The sequence below is a fragment of the Crocuta crocuta genome, unplaced genomic scaffold, assembly GCF_008692635.1.
Source record: "Crocuta crocuta isolate KB4526 unplaced genomic scaffold, BGI_CrCroc_1.0 scaffold334, whole genome shotgun sequence".
NCBI classification, from domain to species: Eukaryota; Metazoa; Chordata; class Mammalia; order Carnivora; family Hyaenidae; genus Crocuta; species Crocuta crocuta.
The window spans coordinates 405,672-420,854 of NW_027533260.1; the positions used below are offsets into that span (position 1 = coordinate 405,672).

Genomic DNA, 15,183 nt, shown 5'->3' on the forward strand with positions numbered 1-15,183 from the left:
AATATATTTTTTTCATTTTTTATTCAAGACTTCTCATACTTAGAAAGTTTTGAAACATTCATTATGTAGAAACTTTGTACTTTTTTGTTTAATAAATTTCTTTTTTTATAAGCCATCCAGGCTACAGTATTCTCTTGCAGCGAACAGAGCAAACCAAGACTACTTCACCTAGTGTGGATATTTCCACCCTCTTATTAGATGAGCTGGTGTGTAAATGTACCACTTAAAGGTAATCCAGTAACCTCAGTGCTGTCTCCAGGAGAACAAGGGGCTTTTTCTATTTTTGGTCACTACTGTATCCTCAGCTTCTGGAACAGGACCCAGTACAGAGGGAGTATTTCACAAATACTCCATAAACAAATGAACTGACTCTGTCTAAGGCTGCTGCTTCATGAGTGCTTCTGTATAAAATACACTTTTAAGAGCTTATGGCAGATACCCCAGTTTCCAATTAATCCTTCACCTTGGCCTGGGGAAACTGAATTGATACATGCTGCATATCCCACCCACCCAATATTAGCCCTTTCCTGATTTTTCATTCATAGCAGCATTCCAGATACAAATTATCTTGTATGTTTTTAAAATTCACTTACTTACTTCCTCTACTTAGTTGAACTCAGACTTCCTCCATTCCTTTAACAGGCAATAGAGGAACTGATGTGTACGTATTTGGGTTAACATCAGATTATGCCTCTCTATCAATGCATATTTTTTAATAGGATGAGGAGATCAGGCTGTCCCAACCTCAGCATTTATACAATTCCCTACTTTTCAGCCATATACGATCTAGAAATTTTTGCTCAATCCTTCTCACATAGAATGTCTCCAAGCTTCCTCCTACTGGTTTTCTGTGACATAAAATAAGACATAATTAACTACAGAAGGCACGAACACATTCACCGTATTCATGTTTCTGTCCTGAGCAAACCCTCTGTTGTCTCCCAAGGGTGTGCATCTGGCTGCAGGCTGTCCCACTATGACCACATTGCTATTTGCTAAGAGTCCACTGATGTTTAATGGCATCTGACAAGCCACAGAAGGCATTTGCATCGTCATTGTGTTAACAAGGCCTTTCTCCTGCACAGCACCACTAGTCTGTGATAAGCTGTGACTCTCTGAGGGAGGATTTTCCACTTTGACTGCATCTCCACATGTCTCTCTTGTGTGTATTCTCTTATGTTTAACAAGACAAGACATGTAGGCAAAAGCCTTCCCACACTCATTGCAGACGTAGGGTCTCTCGCCTGTGTGAGTTCTTTGATGGACAATGAGCTTTTCCTTTGTGGTAAAGGCTTTCCCACACTCACTGCATTCAAAGGGTTTCTCACCCGTGTGAATTTTTTGGTGTTTAATGAGACCGGACTTCTGGGAACAGGATTTTCCACATTCACTACACACAAAGGGACTCTTTCCTGTGTGATGTCTTTGATGTGCTATGAGACAGGTCTTCTGGATGAAGCCTTTCCCACATTCACTGCATATATAAGGTTTCTCTCCTGTGTGGATGCGCTGATGTACAATGAGATTTCCCTTCTGGATAAAGCCTTTTCCACATTCACTGCAAATGTATGGTTTCTCTCCAGTATGTGTTCTCTGATGTATTTTGAGCCGCGATTTCTTGAGGAAGGCTTTGCCACATTCATTGCATTCGTAAGGTTTTTCACCTGTATGCATTTTCTGGTGTTCAGTGAGCATGAACTTTCTGTTGAACGCTTTCCCACACAGACAACATCTGTGGGGTTTCTCTCCTGTATGAATGATCTGATGATCAGTGAGGCAGGACTTCCTCTTGAAGGCTTTCCCACATTCACTGCATACATGAGGCTTCTCTGTTTTTTGTGTTTTCTGATGCTTGCTGAATTGGGACTTAGTGCTGATGAGTTTTCTGCTTCCAGGGGGTTTAATTTTAGTATGAAATTGTTCATTATTAGTGTGGAGAAAGGATTTTCCATATATATCATGATTTTGCCTTAACATGGAATGAGCTGTGCTCTGATGAACAGTATTTTCAAATGTCTTATGTTCATACCATCGTTCTAGGCTATTCTCTATGATTTCATTTTTTAAGTGCTCCTGTAAATAGTCATCAAGTTTCCATATTTCTAGGAAAGAAAAGAAAAATGACTTCATTCATCATCTTGCTTTGGAAGAAAGATTACTTAAAAACTACCTTGATATGTCTACTTAGTGATGACCCTATGAAATTAGGATCAATAAAACTACATTTTAATGTTCCTGGCACATCAGATAAAACGATAATATAAATAACCCAAAGGATAAAAGTAGTTACCGTAAAAACAAGGTTAGATCATTCACAATGAATAAATATAGATTTGACTCCTTTCTAAAGGAGGCCTTGCAAAACATGCAGAGACTATGAAATATACACAATTTACCGTGAGCAGTAGACCATGGGTTGGAGGGCTACCTGATCCAAACTGGTGAGAGACAGACTCTTTCACGTCACAAATCCTTACTGATGACTGCAGTGCACAGGGCACATGCTCATGTTGGGGACACACACACAAGAGTCCTCATGTTCAGGGCCTACACTGCCATTGGGTGAAACCACTGAAAGGGCAAAGAAGGACCAAGGAATACAGCTACAGGTTGTGAAAACAGATGGGAAGCAACACCGGAGATGGAGAGTGGTGCAGGAAATCAGGGTACACTCGGAAAACGGGCCTCCCTGGAGGATTTATTGTCGTGGTTGCCCTTGGGGAGCAACAATAATGATACACACTGGGCTCCAAGCACTTCAATGTAACCTACAAATTCCAAAAAGGAACTTCTGATTTCCCATCCCAGATCTCCTCCTCCACACAGCACCTCCATCATAGTGAATGACAACTCCAGTCTTCCCTTTAACCAGGACAGAACTCAGTGCCTCCTGTCATCGGTCTCTCTTGCTCAAACATCGCTCACCTCAGTGATCAATCCCACCTGCCCTCTTTATAATCATAACCAGAACCGGATCAACACCAATGCCCTCCATCTTCATGGAAGCCAATTTCTTTCTCATTCTACAGCAGCAGCCTTCTACTTGGCCTTCCTAGTCCTCCCCTGCCAGGTCCTGTCTTCTTCTGCACAAAAGCCAAAGTGATCGTTTCAAACATAAGTTACATCGTGTCAAGCCTCCTCTACTTGAAACTCCCTAATATCTTCTCATCTCATGAGGATTAAAATCAAGGTCTTAACATGTCCTTGAAAGGCCCTTATGTGACCTGCTACCCCAACTCCCAGTCACTGCCCCACTGACCTTCTCTCCAGTCTTGCTCTGTCCACTCTTCCTAAATTCTTGAGACCACACTTCTGCCTCAGGCCTTTGAACTTTCCAGTTTTACTTTGGAACATTCCTTACCCACGGAGCTGTTCACATCTCTCATCTACTTGCTCAAATGTACCTTAAGGATTTCCTAATCCTCAAATCACAGCCAAGGCCAAGCAATCATTCTTCAATTATGCTGTTTTAATGTTCCTTTTAGCCATTTTCACCCCCAGTGTCTTACGTTCAACCTCCATCCATTCCTTCCTCTTATAGCCCATATTTACTTAAATGTCAAATCTCATCTGCCCTCCGTTTTGACTGTATCCAGAACATGACCAAAACTTCCCTTCCACCCATTCCAAAGACAATCTGTCATGTTGTACGACAGCCTCCTACATGGCTTTCCTGCTTACGCCCCTGCCAGCTACTGTCTACGCAGCAGAGGAAATCTTTGAAAACATAATTATTACGTGTCACTTGCTATGCTCTCAGGCGCCTGGGGGGCTCAGTCTGACTCTTGATTTTGGCTAAGGTCATAACCTCACCGTTTGAGATTGAGCCCTGAGGTGGGCTCTGCAATGACAGCATGGAGCCTACTTGGGATTCTCGCTTTGCCTCTCCCTCTCTGCCCCTCCCAAGCCTGACCTATCTCTCTCTCTCAAAATAAATAAACTTAAAAAAAAATGAACTTGCTATGGTCTCTACTTGGAACACTCCCAATCCAGCAGCCTAGTAACTTCCCTTACTTCTTGGCTCTAAGGCACCTTATCAGGGGTGTTCCATTCCTAAAGAGGAGATCAAGACCCTACTGTTCCATGATGGTGACGAAGTTTCTCTATTTAAGTGTTTACTTATTTTTAAATATTTACTTACTTATAATGACGGGGGTGGGGGGGCAACGAGGGAGGGGAACAGGGGAACTAAAGCAGGCTCTGCACTGACAGCAGTGAGCCTGACATGGGACTCAAATTCATGAACCATGAGATCATGACCTGAGCCAAAATCAGATGCTTAACTGACTGAACCACCCAGGTGCCCCTGTGACTAAACTTTTATCATAGTACTTTTCACTCTGCTAGACATATTATTTATGTGTCTATTTTGATTATCTTATTTCTTCTCTTAGAATGAAAGCTCTTGGCCTATTTCTATGCATTTTTCTTACTGTTCTTGCCCTCAAGTACACACTGCTAATATACCAGAAAATAATTTTTAAAGGAATGAATGAAGGAAGCAGTCACATGTATCGAACACATTGGGGAGAATGTAGGAGAGATGATGAAACTCTGCCTTTGTGTGAACGAGATGGTACACCATAGAGATGACAGAAAGAGGAATTTCATGTCATACAACAGGTAATATAGTTAACTGGGATTCAGTGTCATCAGATACAATGGAAAAAATGCAAGTTTTAGGTAAATGAACACAGCGGTGTAACATCTACAATGAACAAGAAGAAAGTTCAAAATTAGTAAATACACAAAGGAATTAAAGTAGGCATAAGATATGATCTGGAGCTTAGGGTCCAGAGAATAGAGGATGTTAAAATATCTTTTTAGTTAAAATTCAGGAACAACTGGCTCCTTTAAAGAAGAGCGCTCTGCATGTAGGGAACATCTGAGGTCATGCCTGGACAGCCAGGATGTAAGATGCCCAAGAATAAAAAAGAACTGAAACTTACAGAGGTTTTCTAGGAGGGAAGAGGAGGCGAGTTCTTTGTAGTCATTGGGAACTCAGGAGTCGCCATGGGGATGAGTGAATTATACAAACCTAAAGTCTGGTAGATCACATTGAAGAGATGTCACTTCGGGAATTTTCTTTAGTGAACAGAAGAAACTTAGCTTATTGGAATGCAGAAAAGTATGAAGGACTAGGAGACCAGATGAGAAGATGGAAAACAGAACCTTGGGAGAGCTTTAGCGTGAGGACAAGGGCACAGTGCAGACTCTAGGGACCCAGCATCCAGGCTGGGGTGGATGTTAGGAAGGAAAACCGACACTACCAATGGGACAGAGGGGTACAGTAGTCAGAAGACAGTGAGGAATTCAAAGTTTTCTCTTTGGAGAGAGGCCCTTGGACAGTGGATTTTTACAGCAAGAGAGGTACAAGAGTATGAAGAGGAAGGGAAAAATCAGAGAATCCTAAGAAAAAGAAAACTATGCAGACAAACAAAAACTTAAGATGTAGATAAAAATGGAATAGATCCCAGAATAGGTAAAGGGTATATTTTTCTCTAAACTCCTACAAAGAAAATGAGGTTGCACGATGGGAGAGAGGTGCATGGAGGCACTGCCTACCTATGCTCAAACCTTCTTACAGTTGTAACTCTTATCTGACCAACTCGAATATGATTTGCACAGCCTAGCCCCCTCCTGTCCTCTGACTCACCTGAACGGGTGTGACAGTGGATGTCATCTTCCACTGTTCCTACTGGTTTCCCTTGATCGAACCTGGTGAGCACATCTGGTTTGCTGGGGTGAAAACCTGTTCATGGGAAATGACAGAAGACTAAGCATTGGGCTTGAGGTCTGAGAAAACCACAGAATGTTATAGTTGGAGACAAAACAATTTTCACATTATAACGGAAAAACACTGCCCTGCATATCTTCTCTCCTGTTGATACTCCACTACAGTACTTGACTTCTGACACCCGCTCCGTGGGGTTTTCACACATCAAGGAATTCTGTGACACTAAAGGACACGGACTGGGTGTCTGACAATTCAGATTGGTTCTGACAATCTCCACCTGGTGACGGATTCAGATCCACAGGTTAGGGGTTCGCTCCCACAAGACTGTACATCTGCATTTCAGATACCAATCACAAGTCCAAGTTGTTTCTTGGGCTTCTGATGGACTAAGTATGGATTAGTGGTTTCCATGACCCCTTTTTCAGGTTTAATTAATTTGCCGGGGCAGCTCACAGAACTTAGGAAAACAGTTTACTTATTACATTACTGATTTATTATAAACAGATAGAACTCAGACACAGCCCAATCAAAGAGATATATAGTAGAAGGTATGTGGGAAGGGACACAGAGAGAGCTTCAACAATCTCTCTGAGCACCCCACATTCCCCACACCTCTGTGTGTTCACCAATTCAAAAGGTCTCTAAACCTGTTCTTTTGGGTTTTTATGGAGGCTTCATTAAGTAGGCATGATTAATTACATTAAATCATTAGCTTACGGTGACTGATTCAAACTTCAGCTGTTCTCTCCTCCCCAGAGGTGAGGTGGAATTGAAAGTTGCAACCCTCTAATCATGGTTGATTCCCCTGACAACCAAATCCCACCCTGAGGTTATATAGTGGCTTTCCAAAATCACCTCATCAACATAAACCCAAATATGGTTGATAGAGTCTTGTTATATAAATAACAAAAGACACCCATTTTACATTTATCTTCTTATAGAACATAGGAAATCACAACTGTTATGGGAGCTCTGTGCAAAAATTAGAGATGAAGACAAAAAAAGATATATATGTGTACATATACATACATATGCATGTACATATGTGTATATATATATATACACAAAAGCATACATGTATATACATATATGTATATATCTCACAATATCATACATTTGTACAAAGTAAAGGTTTTGCACTCAGGTGAAGGGAGAACATACCCATGTCTCTGGAGCCAGGGAGGGGAGTGAGAATCTAATTTCAGAACAGCACACATACTCCAGAGCTTTAAGAAGCCGAGAAAGGAAAGGCCACTGATAGGGACCCTCTGAGTGACACAGGGGAGCTGTCCTCACCCACTGACACCAGGTTCCTATAGTTCTCCAACATCACATCCTGGTACAGGCTCTTCTGAGCAGGGGCCAGGAGCTGCCACTCCTCCCACGTGAAGTTCACAGCCACGTCATCAAACGTCAGGGATTCCTGTAATAATATTGCTCTCTAATGAAGTCATGTCCTTTTGATGGTATGGAAGAAATGCTAAAATTTTTCTGCCTATTTCCACTCTATAGGCTTCATCTAGATATGCAGTGGGGCTGTCCTTCTGGCACAATGTGGACAATGCAAATAACTAAATATTCTGTAACTGTGCACGCAATCATCCATCCATTCATCCAATGAGAAGTTTCTATAACATGTAGAAATTCAATCTTCTCATTAACTTAGAAACACCATCCATATGGAGATGACAGGCAAAAGATATATGTATATATACTTTTCAGATTAATGGAACTGATTTTTTACAGGCCTCTACAACTCCATTAGGGAACAGAGGAAAGAATAAAATAAACCAAAAGTCACCTGAGCCTGGATCATTTTTCTGCTCTCTGAAAATAGCTCGCTGTGGGGAAACTGCTTTGTGTCTTCTGGGTCTACTCTTAACTTCTCTTCAGAAATCTCCGTCCTGGATGAGCACTGGGTATTACATGTTAGTGATGAATCACTAAATTCTATTCCTGGAAAAAATAAGAAAATATATTTTGATTTTTTAAAAAAAGCAGAGGGGCACCTGGGTGACTCAGTCGGTTAAGTGTCAGGTCATGATCTCACGGTTTGTGAGTTCAAGCCCCATGTTGAGCTCTGTACTAATAGCTCGAAGCCTGGAACCTGCTTCAGATTCTGCGTCTCCCCTCTCCCTGCCCCTCCCCTGCTCATGCTCTGTCTCTCTCTGTCTCTCAATACTCAAAAAAAGCTAATAAATGTTTAAAATTTTATTTAAAAAATAAATTTAAAAAAATAAAGCAAAATGAAAACATGAACACGTTTTTAAAATGGGGCTTGTCCTACTACTAGGAATTTATCCAAAGGATACAAAAATGCTGATTCGAAGGGGCACATGCACCCCAGCATTTATAGCAGTGCTATCAACAATAGCCAAAATATGGAAAGACCCCAAATGTCCATCAACTGACAAATGGATAAAGATGTGGTATATATATACAATGGAACATTACTCAGCAATCAAAAATAATGAAATCTTGCCATTTGCAACAACATGGATGGAACTAGAGAGTATTATGCTAAGGAAAATAAGACATCAGAGAAAAAGAGATATCACATGATTTCACTCATATATGGAATTGAGAAAGTCAACAGATGAACATAGGGGAAGGGGAGGGGAAGAAAAGATAAAAACAGAAGAGAGGGAGGCAAACCATAAGAGACTCTGAAACAGGGGCGCGTGGGTGGCTCTATTGGTTAAGTATCTGACTTCAGTTCAGGTCATGATCTCATGGTTTGTGGGTTTGAGCCCCACATCAGCCAGCTCAGAGCGTGGAGCCTGTTTCAGATTCTGTGTTTCCCTCTCTCCCTGACCCTCCCCTGCTCATGCGGTCTCTCTCTCTCTCTTTCTCTCTCTCTCAGAAATAAATAAAACATAAAAAAAGAGAGAGAGACTCTGAAATAGAACACGACAGGGATGTCCACTCTCACCACTGTTGTTCAACATAGTATTGGAAGTCCTAACTTCAGCAATCAGACAACACAAAGGAATAAAAGGCATCCAAATAGATAAGGAGGAAGTCAAACTTTCACTCTTGGCAGACGACATGATACTCTATATGGAAAACCCAAAAGATTCCACCAAAAACCTGCTAGAACTGATCCACGAATTCAGCAAAGTTGCAGGATACAAAGTCAATGCACAGGAATCAGTTGCATTTTTATACACCAATAATGAAGCAGCAGAAAGAGAAATCAAGGAACTGATCCCACTTACAATTGCACCCAAAACCATAAAATACCTAGGAATGACTCTAACCAAAGAGTTGAAAAATCTGTACACTGAAAACCATACAAAGCTTATGAAAGAAATTGAAGAAGACACACACACACACACACACACACACACACACACACACACACACAAAACAAAAAACNATACAAAGCTTATGAAAGAAATTGAAGAAGACACACACACACACACACACACACACACACACACACACAAAACGAAAAAACCATTCCATGCTCCTGGATTGGAAGAACAAATATTCTTAAAATGACGATACTACCCAGAGCAATCTACATATTCAATGCAATCCCTATCAAAATAACACAGCATTCTTCACAGAGCTAGAACAAACAACCCTAAAATTTGTATGGAACCAGAAAAGACCCCGAATAGCCCAAGCAATCCTGGAAAAGAAAACCAAAGCTGGAGGCATCACAATCCTGGACTTTAAGCTGTATTACATGGCCGTAATCATCAAGACAGTATGGACTGGCACGAAAACAGACACTTAGGTCAATGGAACAGAATAAAGAATCCAGAAATGGACCCACAAATGTATGGCCAACAAATAAGCAGGAAAGAATTTCCTGACTACGCAGGAAAGAATATCCAATGAAATAAAGACAGTCTCTCCAACAAACGGTATTGGGAAAACTGGACAGCAATATGCCAAAGAATGAACCTGGACCTCCTTCTTATACCATACACAAAAATAAACTCAAAATGGATGAAAGACTTAAATATAAGATGAGAAGCCATCAAAATTCTAGAGGAGAAGGCAGGCAAAAACTCTTTGACCTCAGTCACGGCAACTTCTTACTCAACATGTCTCTGGAGGCAAGGGAAACAAAAGCAAAAATTAACTATTGGGACCTCGACAAGATAAAAAAGCTTCTGCATGGCAAAGGAAACAATCAGCAAAATTAAAAGACAGACAATAGAAAGGGAGAAGATATTTGCAAATGACATATCAGATAAAGGGTTAGTATCTAAAATCTATAAAGAGTTTATCATACTCAACACCCAAAACACAAATAATCCAGTGAAGAAATGGGCAAAAGACATGAATAGACACTTCTCCAAAGAAGACACATGAAAAAATGCTCAATACCACTCATCATCATTGAAACACAAATCAAAACCACAATGAGATACCACCTTACACTAGTATGAATTGCTAAAATTAACAACTCAGGCAACCACATATCTTGGTGAGGATGCGGAGAAAGAGGAACCTTTTTGCACTGCTAGGTGGTAATGCAAACTGGTTAAGCCACTCTGGTACAGTATGGAGGTTCCTCCAAAAATTGAAAATTTTTGAACTCCCCTACGACCCAACAATTGCACTACTAAGTGTTTATCAAAAGGATACAGCATTACTGATTCGTAGGGTCACATGTACCCCAATGCTTATAGCAGCACTATCGACTATAGCCCAATTATGGAAAGACCCCAAATGTCCACCGACTGATGAATGAATGAAGATGTGATACACACACACACACACACACACACACACACATATACACAAAAATGGAGTATTATTCTCTATAATGAATTAAGATGTGATATATATTACTCAGCAATCAAAAAGAATGAAATCTTGCCATTTGCAACTATGTGGATGGAACTAGAATGTATTATGTTAAGCAAAATAAGTCAGAGAAAGACAATTATCATATGGGTTCACTCATATGTAGAAATTAAAGTATAAAACAGATGGACATAAAGGAAAGGAAGCAAAAATAATATAAAAACAGGGAGGGGTGGAAAAAAACTAAAGCTAAAAAAACAGGGAGAGGGACAAAGCATAAGAGACTCTTAAATATAGAGAACAAACTGAGGGTTGCTAGAGGGATTGTGGGGCGGGGGATGGGCTAAATGGGCAAAGGGGTATTAAGGAAGACACTTGTTGGGATAAGCACTGGATGTTATATGTAGGGGATGAACTACTGGATTCGTTAGTGCACTATATGCTAACTAACGAAGGAAGGATGGAAGGAAGGAGAAAAGAAAGAAAAAGAAAAAAAAAGACAGAGAGAGAGAGAGAAAGAAAGAAAGAAAGAAGGAAAGAAAGAAAGAAAGAGAAAGAATGAGGGGCGTCAGTCAGTTAAGCGTCCGACTTTGGCTCAGGTCATGATCTCATGATTTGTGGGTTCGAGCCCCGTGTCAGGCTCTGAGCTATCAGCACAGATTCAGATTCTGTGTCTCCCTCTCTCTCTGACCCTGCCCTACTCACATTGCCTCTCTCTCTCAGAAATAAATAAAACATTAAAAATTTTTTAAAAAGAAAAGAGAAAGAAAGAAACCAAAATTCTACTTTGAATCATTATTAAAGAGAAGTGTGATTTGAGAGAGAGAGAGACTTTTAAATACAGAGAAGAAAACGAAGATTGCTGGAGGGGAGGTAGGTGGGGGAATGGGGTAAATGGGTGATGAGCAGTAAGGAGGGCACTTTTCAGGTGAGCACTGGGTGTTAATACGTAAGAGATGAATCATTAAATTTTATTCCTGAATCCAAGACTCTGCTGTATGTTAACTCTCTTGAAAATAAATTAGAAAAAGAAAAAAAAAAAAATCTCAGTTTTTACTCAAAAGTATCCCATAAAAACTGACACCATATCCATAACTTCTTTCTCCTTCACATGATCCTTTTTCCTCCTGGGGCATCAGGACCTGTGGGTTGAGGAGACAATGTAGTCTGAGTGGTGTACTTCTGGGCCCAGATGCTGGGCACTCACCTTGTAACACACACCCGTAGTATTGCTAAGTGTCCCTTTATTTATTTTTCAGTTTATTTTGAGAGGGAAAGCACAGGCAGGGGAGGGGCAGAGAGAGGGAGAGACAGAATCCCAAGCAGTCTCCACATTGCCAGCACCGAAGCCCAATGCAGGGCTTGAACTCACAAACAGTGAGATCACGACCTGAACCGAAATCAGGAGTCGGACACTTAATCAACTGAGCCACCCAGGCACCTCTACTCAGTGTCCCTTTATTTGATGCCCCAGAGGATTTATTCTTCTGGCCAATAATGCCTGAGGTTCTGAATGTGGTGAAGGTTTTCCTTCATTCTGTGATGTGTAAGTGGGGGAGTCTGACCGAGAAGAGGAGAATGGGATCCACCCCAATACCATGCTTCAGGAGAAGGAGAATCCGGCAGACCACTTTCACACAACAGACCACACAGAAATAGAGGATTGGGGCACTGTTTTCCTTTAAACCACATGTGCTCAAGTACATCTTCAAAGCTTTTTGTGCAGCCTTACAGGCACTTCAGTTTGAAAACCAACATACTGGGAAAATCAGAAGCATTGTCTTATAAGCAATAATGGTAATGTCTTAGGAGGTTTTTAAATACATAAGAAACGAAAGTACAGAATATTGTAAATAAGTTGGAAAGTGGTGGGGCACCTGAGTGGCTCGGACTTGTTGGGATCTGTGCTGGGCATGGAGCCTACTTGGGACTCTCTCTCTCCCTCTCTCTCTGGCTCTTCCTCGTTCATTCTCTCTAAAAAACAAAAAAATAAAAATAAATTGAAAAGTGGTAAGTGAAGTTGAAGTGTTCTAAGATTTCTGCATCACTGGAGAAGAGTGTGAAAGTACTAATTAACATGAGAATCTGACAAAGGAAGGCTCCATGCTGTACGTAATGTCTAGTATCCTGATGAAAACTAATAATTGTCTTGATGTACATAATTTTCATGCTAACAGAAGGGGAAAATATAATGACAAGAAATTCATCCAAAACAAGGCAAAAAGAAAAAAAAGAATAAAAAACTGAGAACAAGTGGGATAACTACAATGTGCTTAGATGACTGTTTTTAAACCAAACATACTAATAATTATATTAAAGATTATATTAAGGAAAACAAGGATTCCAGTTAATTACATTAAACACAAATGCCTCAAAATTGTCGAACTGGATTAAAATTTAAAACCTGATAACATGTTGGGGCACCTGGGTGGCTCAGTCGGTTAAGCATCCGGCTTCAGCTCAGCTCATGATCTCATGGTTCATGGGTTTGAGCCCCGTGTCGGGCTCTGTGCTGCAAACAAAACCTGATAACATGCTTTTATAGGTTACATGTTGGAAACAATGTCATGGAAAGCTCCAGAATAAAAGAATAGAAAAAAGGTATACCATGGAAAGAGTAAACATACATAATCTGGTATAACTATACTCTCAGACAAAATGGACCAAAAAGCCCAAAAATTACTAAAGAGAAAGAGAAACAACACTCACTGGTTAAGAGGTCCAATTCACCACATTATAACAATTTGAATTTCTATGCAAGTAGTTCAACATGCAGCCTTGAAATATATACAGCAAAAATGGACCTGTGGTGCCTGGGTAGCTTAGTCACTTAAGCCTCGGACTCCAGCTCAGGTCATGATCTCATGGCTGGTGAGTTTGAGCTCCACATAGGGCTTTGTGCTGACAGCTGAGAGCCTAGAGCCTGCTTTGGATTATGAGTCTCCCTCTCTCTCTGTCCCTCCCCCGCTCTCACTCTGTCTCTCTCAAAAATAAACGTTTAAAAATATTTTTAAATAAATTGCATTTTCATTTATATTTATTTTTGAGGCCTCGCTCAAAATAATATAAATTATAAATGTTGGAAATCAGAATGAAAATTAAGGTTATAGGTTATACTCAGATAACATCATCATGCACATGGAAAAAGGGATTCAAAGAATTACTAACATAAAAGAGAAAATGCTCCCCCAGAAACCACTAAGCAGATTTTCAGAGATAGTTTGGCTGGAACTGCACCACATACTAAGCTCATTTCACAGAAATTCATTCATTAGCAATCAGAACTGGGACGACCATGACTGACTAACACTGCTACTTAGTAACAAACCGAGATGTGGGTCACCCTGCAAGAGGGATGGATACTAAGCAAAATGGAGATTCTGTTGGCAAAGAACAAAGTGTTAATGTATGTCAGGCAAGCAAGCAACAGTGTTCGCCTCTGCTACGCATTAAGAGGTGAGTGCAGGGGCGCCTGGGTGGCTCAGTCGGTTAAGCATCCGACTTTGGCTCAGGTCACCATCTCACGGTTCGTGGGTTCGAGCCCCTCGTCGGGCTCTGTGCTGACAGCCAGCTCAGAGCCTGGAGCCTGTTTCAGATTCTGTGTCTCCCTCTCTCTCTGACCCTCCCCTGCTCACGCTGTCTGTCTCTCTCTCTCAGAAATAAATAAAACATTAAAAAAAATTTTTTTTAAAAGGTGAGTGCAGGCGTTGACAAACATTTTCTGCAAAGGAATAGATATTATACATTTTCAACTTTAAGATCTGTCACAAGGACTCAATTCTTCCTTTGCCTCGGGAAAACACCCATAGACGACGATGAACAGACGGCGGTGGCGATCTAGTCCCTCGGTCTGCAGTAAGTCAACCCCTGGACAAAAGGCTTTAAAACAAAACAAAACCACACCACAGAGGGTTCCACACTACTCTCCGGAGCTCCGGAGTCCCAGCAGTCCAGCTAAGAACTTCAACCCAAAAATCCAGCCCCAGGTCCTTGGCGTCCAAAGCGTCAGCTCTCACAAATATCTCTGTACCAGACACGGATCACACCGCCTTTATTAACCTGACACCCGGGCGAGACACCCCGATGGGATGAGCATCCATCCGGGCCCCAACATCATGAGCCCCAAATTAAGTTCCCCACCGGAACAAGACACTTCGATCATCGTTAATGATCTGCACCGCCTGCTGCAGAACCCCAGACTCTTGACAGCGCGGACACGGTCGTGATCTCTACAGACCCTTAGCGGTTTTAATGACCCCCAAAGTACCCCAACCACAGACACACGCTTCACACACTCCCATGTGTCCCCTCAAATACCTCCACTTTTGCGCCAGGACCAACCGATCCCCGCCAATAATTGCACAGGCCCACCCTACTTCACTTCTACCCTGTAGACACCACGCCATCCCGTGAGAAACAAACCCCCAATGAGACAAACATAAAACCTTCATGGGACCAAAGCACACACTAACCTGGTTTTCCCCAGGGCACAACGAGAGCCTAAAGGGTAACACTTCCGCGAACTCCTTCAATCCCTGGAAACGTCGCTCCAATTTTTCGACAGCCTATGGCGGCCGAGGAGGACCTGAAGACTTCGAAGAAGTTTGCTGGTATTTCCGGGAGCAATATGTCCGCGCCCGCCGGCTGTAGCTGTGGAGGCGGCCATGCTGGAACCAGCG

At 41.5% G+C, this 15,183-nt stretch overlaps 1 protein-coding gene across 2 annotated transcripts; it reads right to left on the bottom strand.

The window, feature by feature from the left end:
- Nucleotides 1-61: 61 nt before the first annotated feature.
- On the bottom strand, nucleotides 62-15,060 carry LOC144217628 (zinc finger protein 350-like). 2 transcript variants are annotated; one of them, XM_077747266.1, is made up of 6 exons: nucleotides 14,977-15,060; nucleotides 12,382-12,478; nucleotides 7,539-7,693; nucleotides 7,034-7,160; nucleotides 5,657-5,752; nucleotides 62-2,102 (listed from the first exon to the last, which is right to left on the bottom strand). In XM_077747266.1, exons 3-6 carry the CDS (start codon nucleotides 7,551-7,553, stop codon nucleotides 838-840), a joined length of 1,503 nt encoding a protein of 500 aa, XP_077603392.1. In that variant the 5' UTR covers nucleotides 7,554-7,693; nucleotides 12,382-12,478; nucleotides 14,977-15,060; the 3' UTR covers nucleotides 62-837. The 2 variants fall into 2 exon arrangements, with proteins under 2 accessions (XP_077603392.1, XP_077603393.1); XM_077747267.1 differs by lacking the exon at nucleotides 12,382-12,478 and having other exon boundaries at nucleotides 14,977-15,041.
- Between the last annotated feature and the right edge of the window lie 123 nt (nucleotides 15,061-15,183).

What these genes read in the sequence shown, in the direction of transcription:
- LOC144217628 (XM_077747266.1), bottom strand. An exon ending in TAGGAACCTGGTGTCAGTGG is followed by an intron (nt 5,753 to 7,033) that starts GTGAGGACAGCT and finishes TCCCATGAACAG; the next exon opens with GTTTTCACCCCAGCAAACCA. An exon ending in CCACTGTCACACCCGTTCAG is followed by an intron (nt 2,103 to 5,656) that starts GTGAGTCAGAGG and finishes TTTCTTTCCTAG; the next exon opens with AAATATGGAAACTTGATGAC.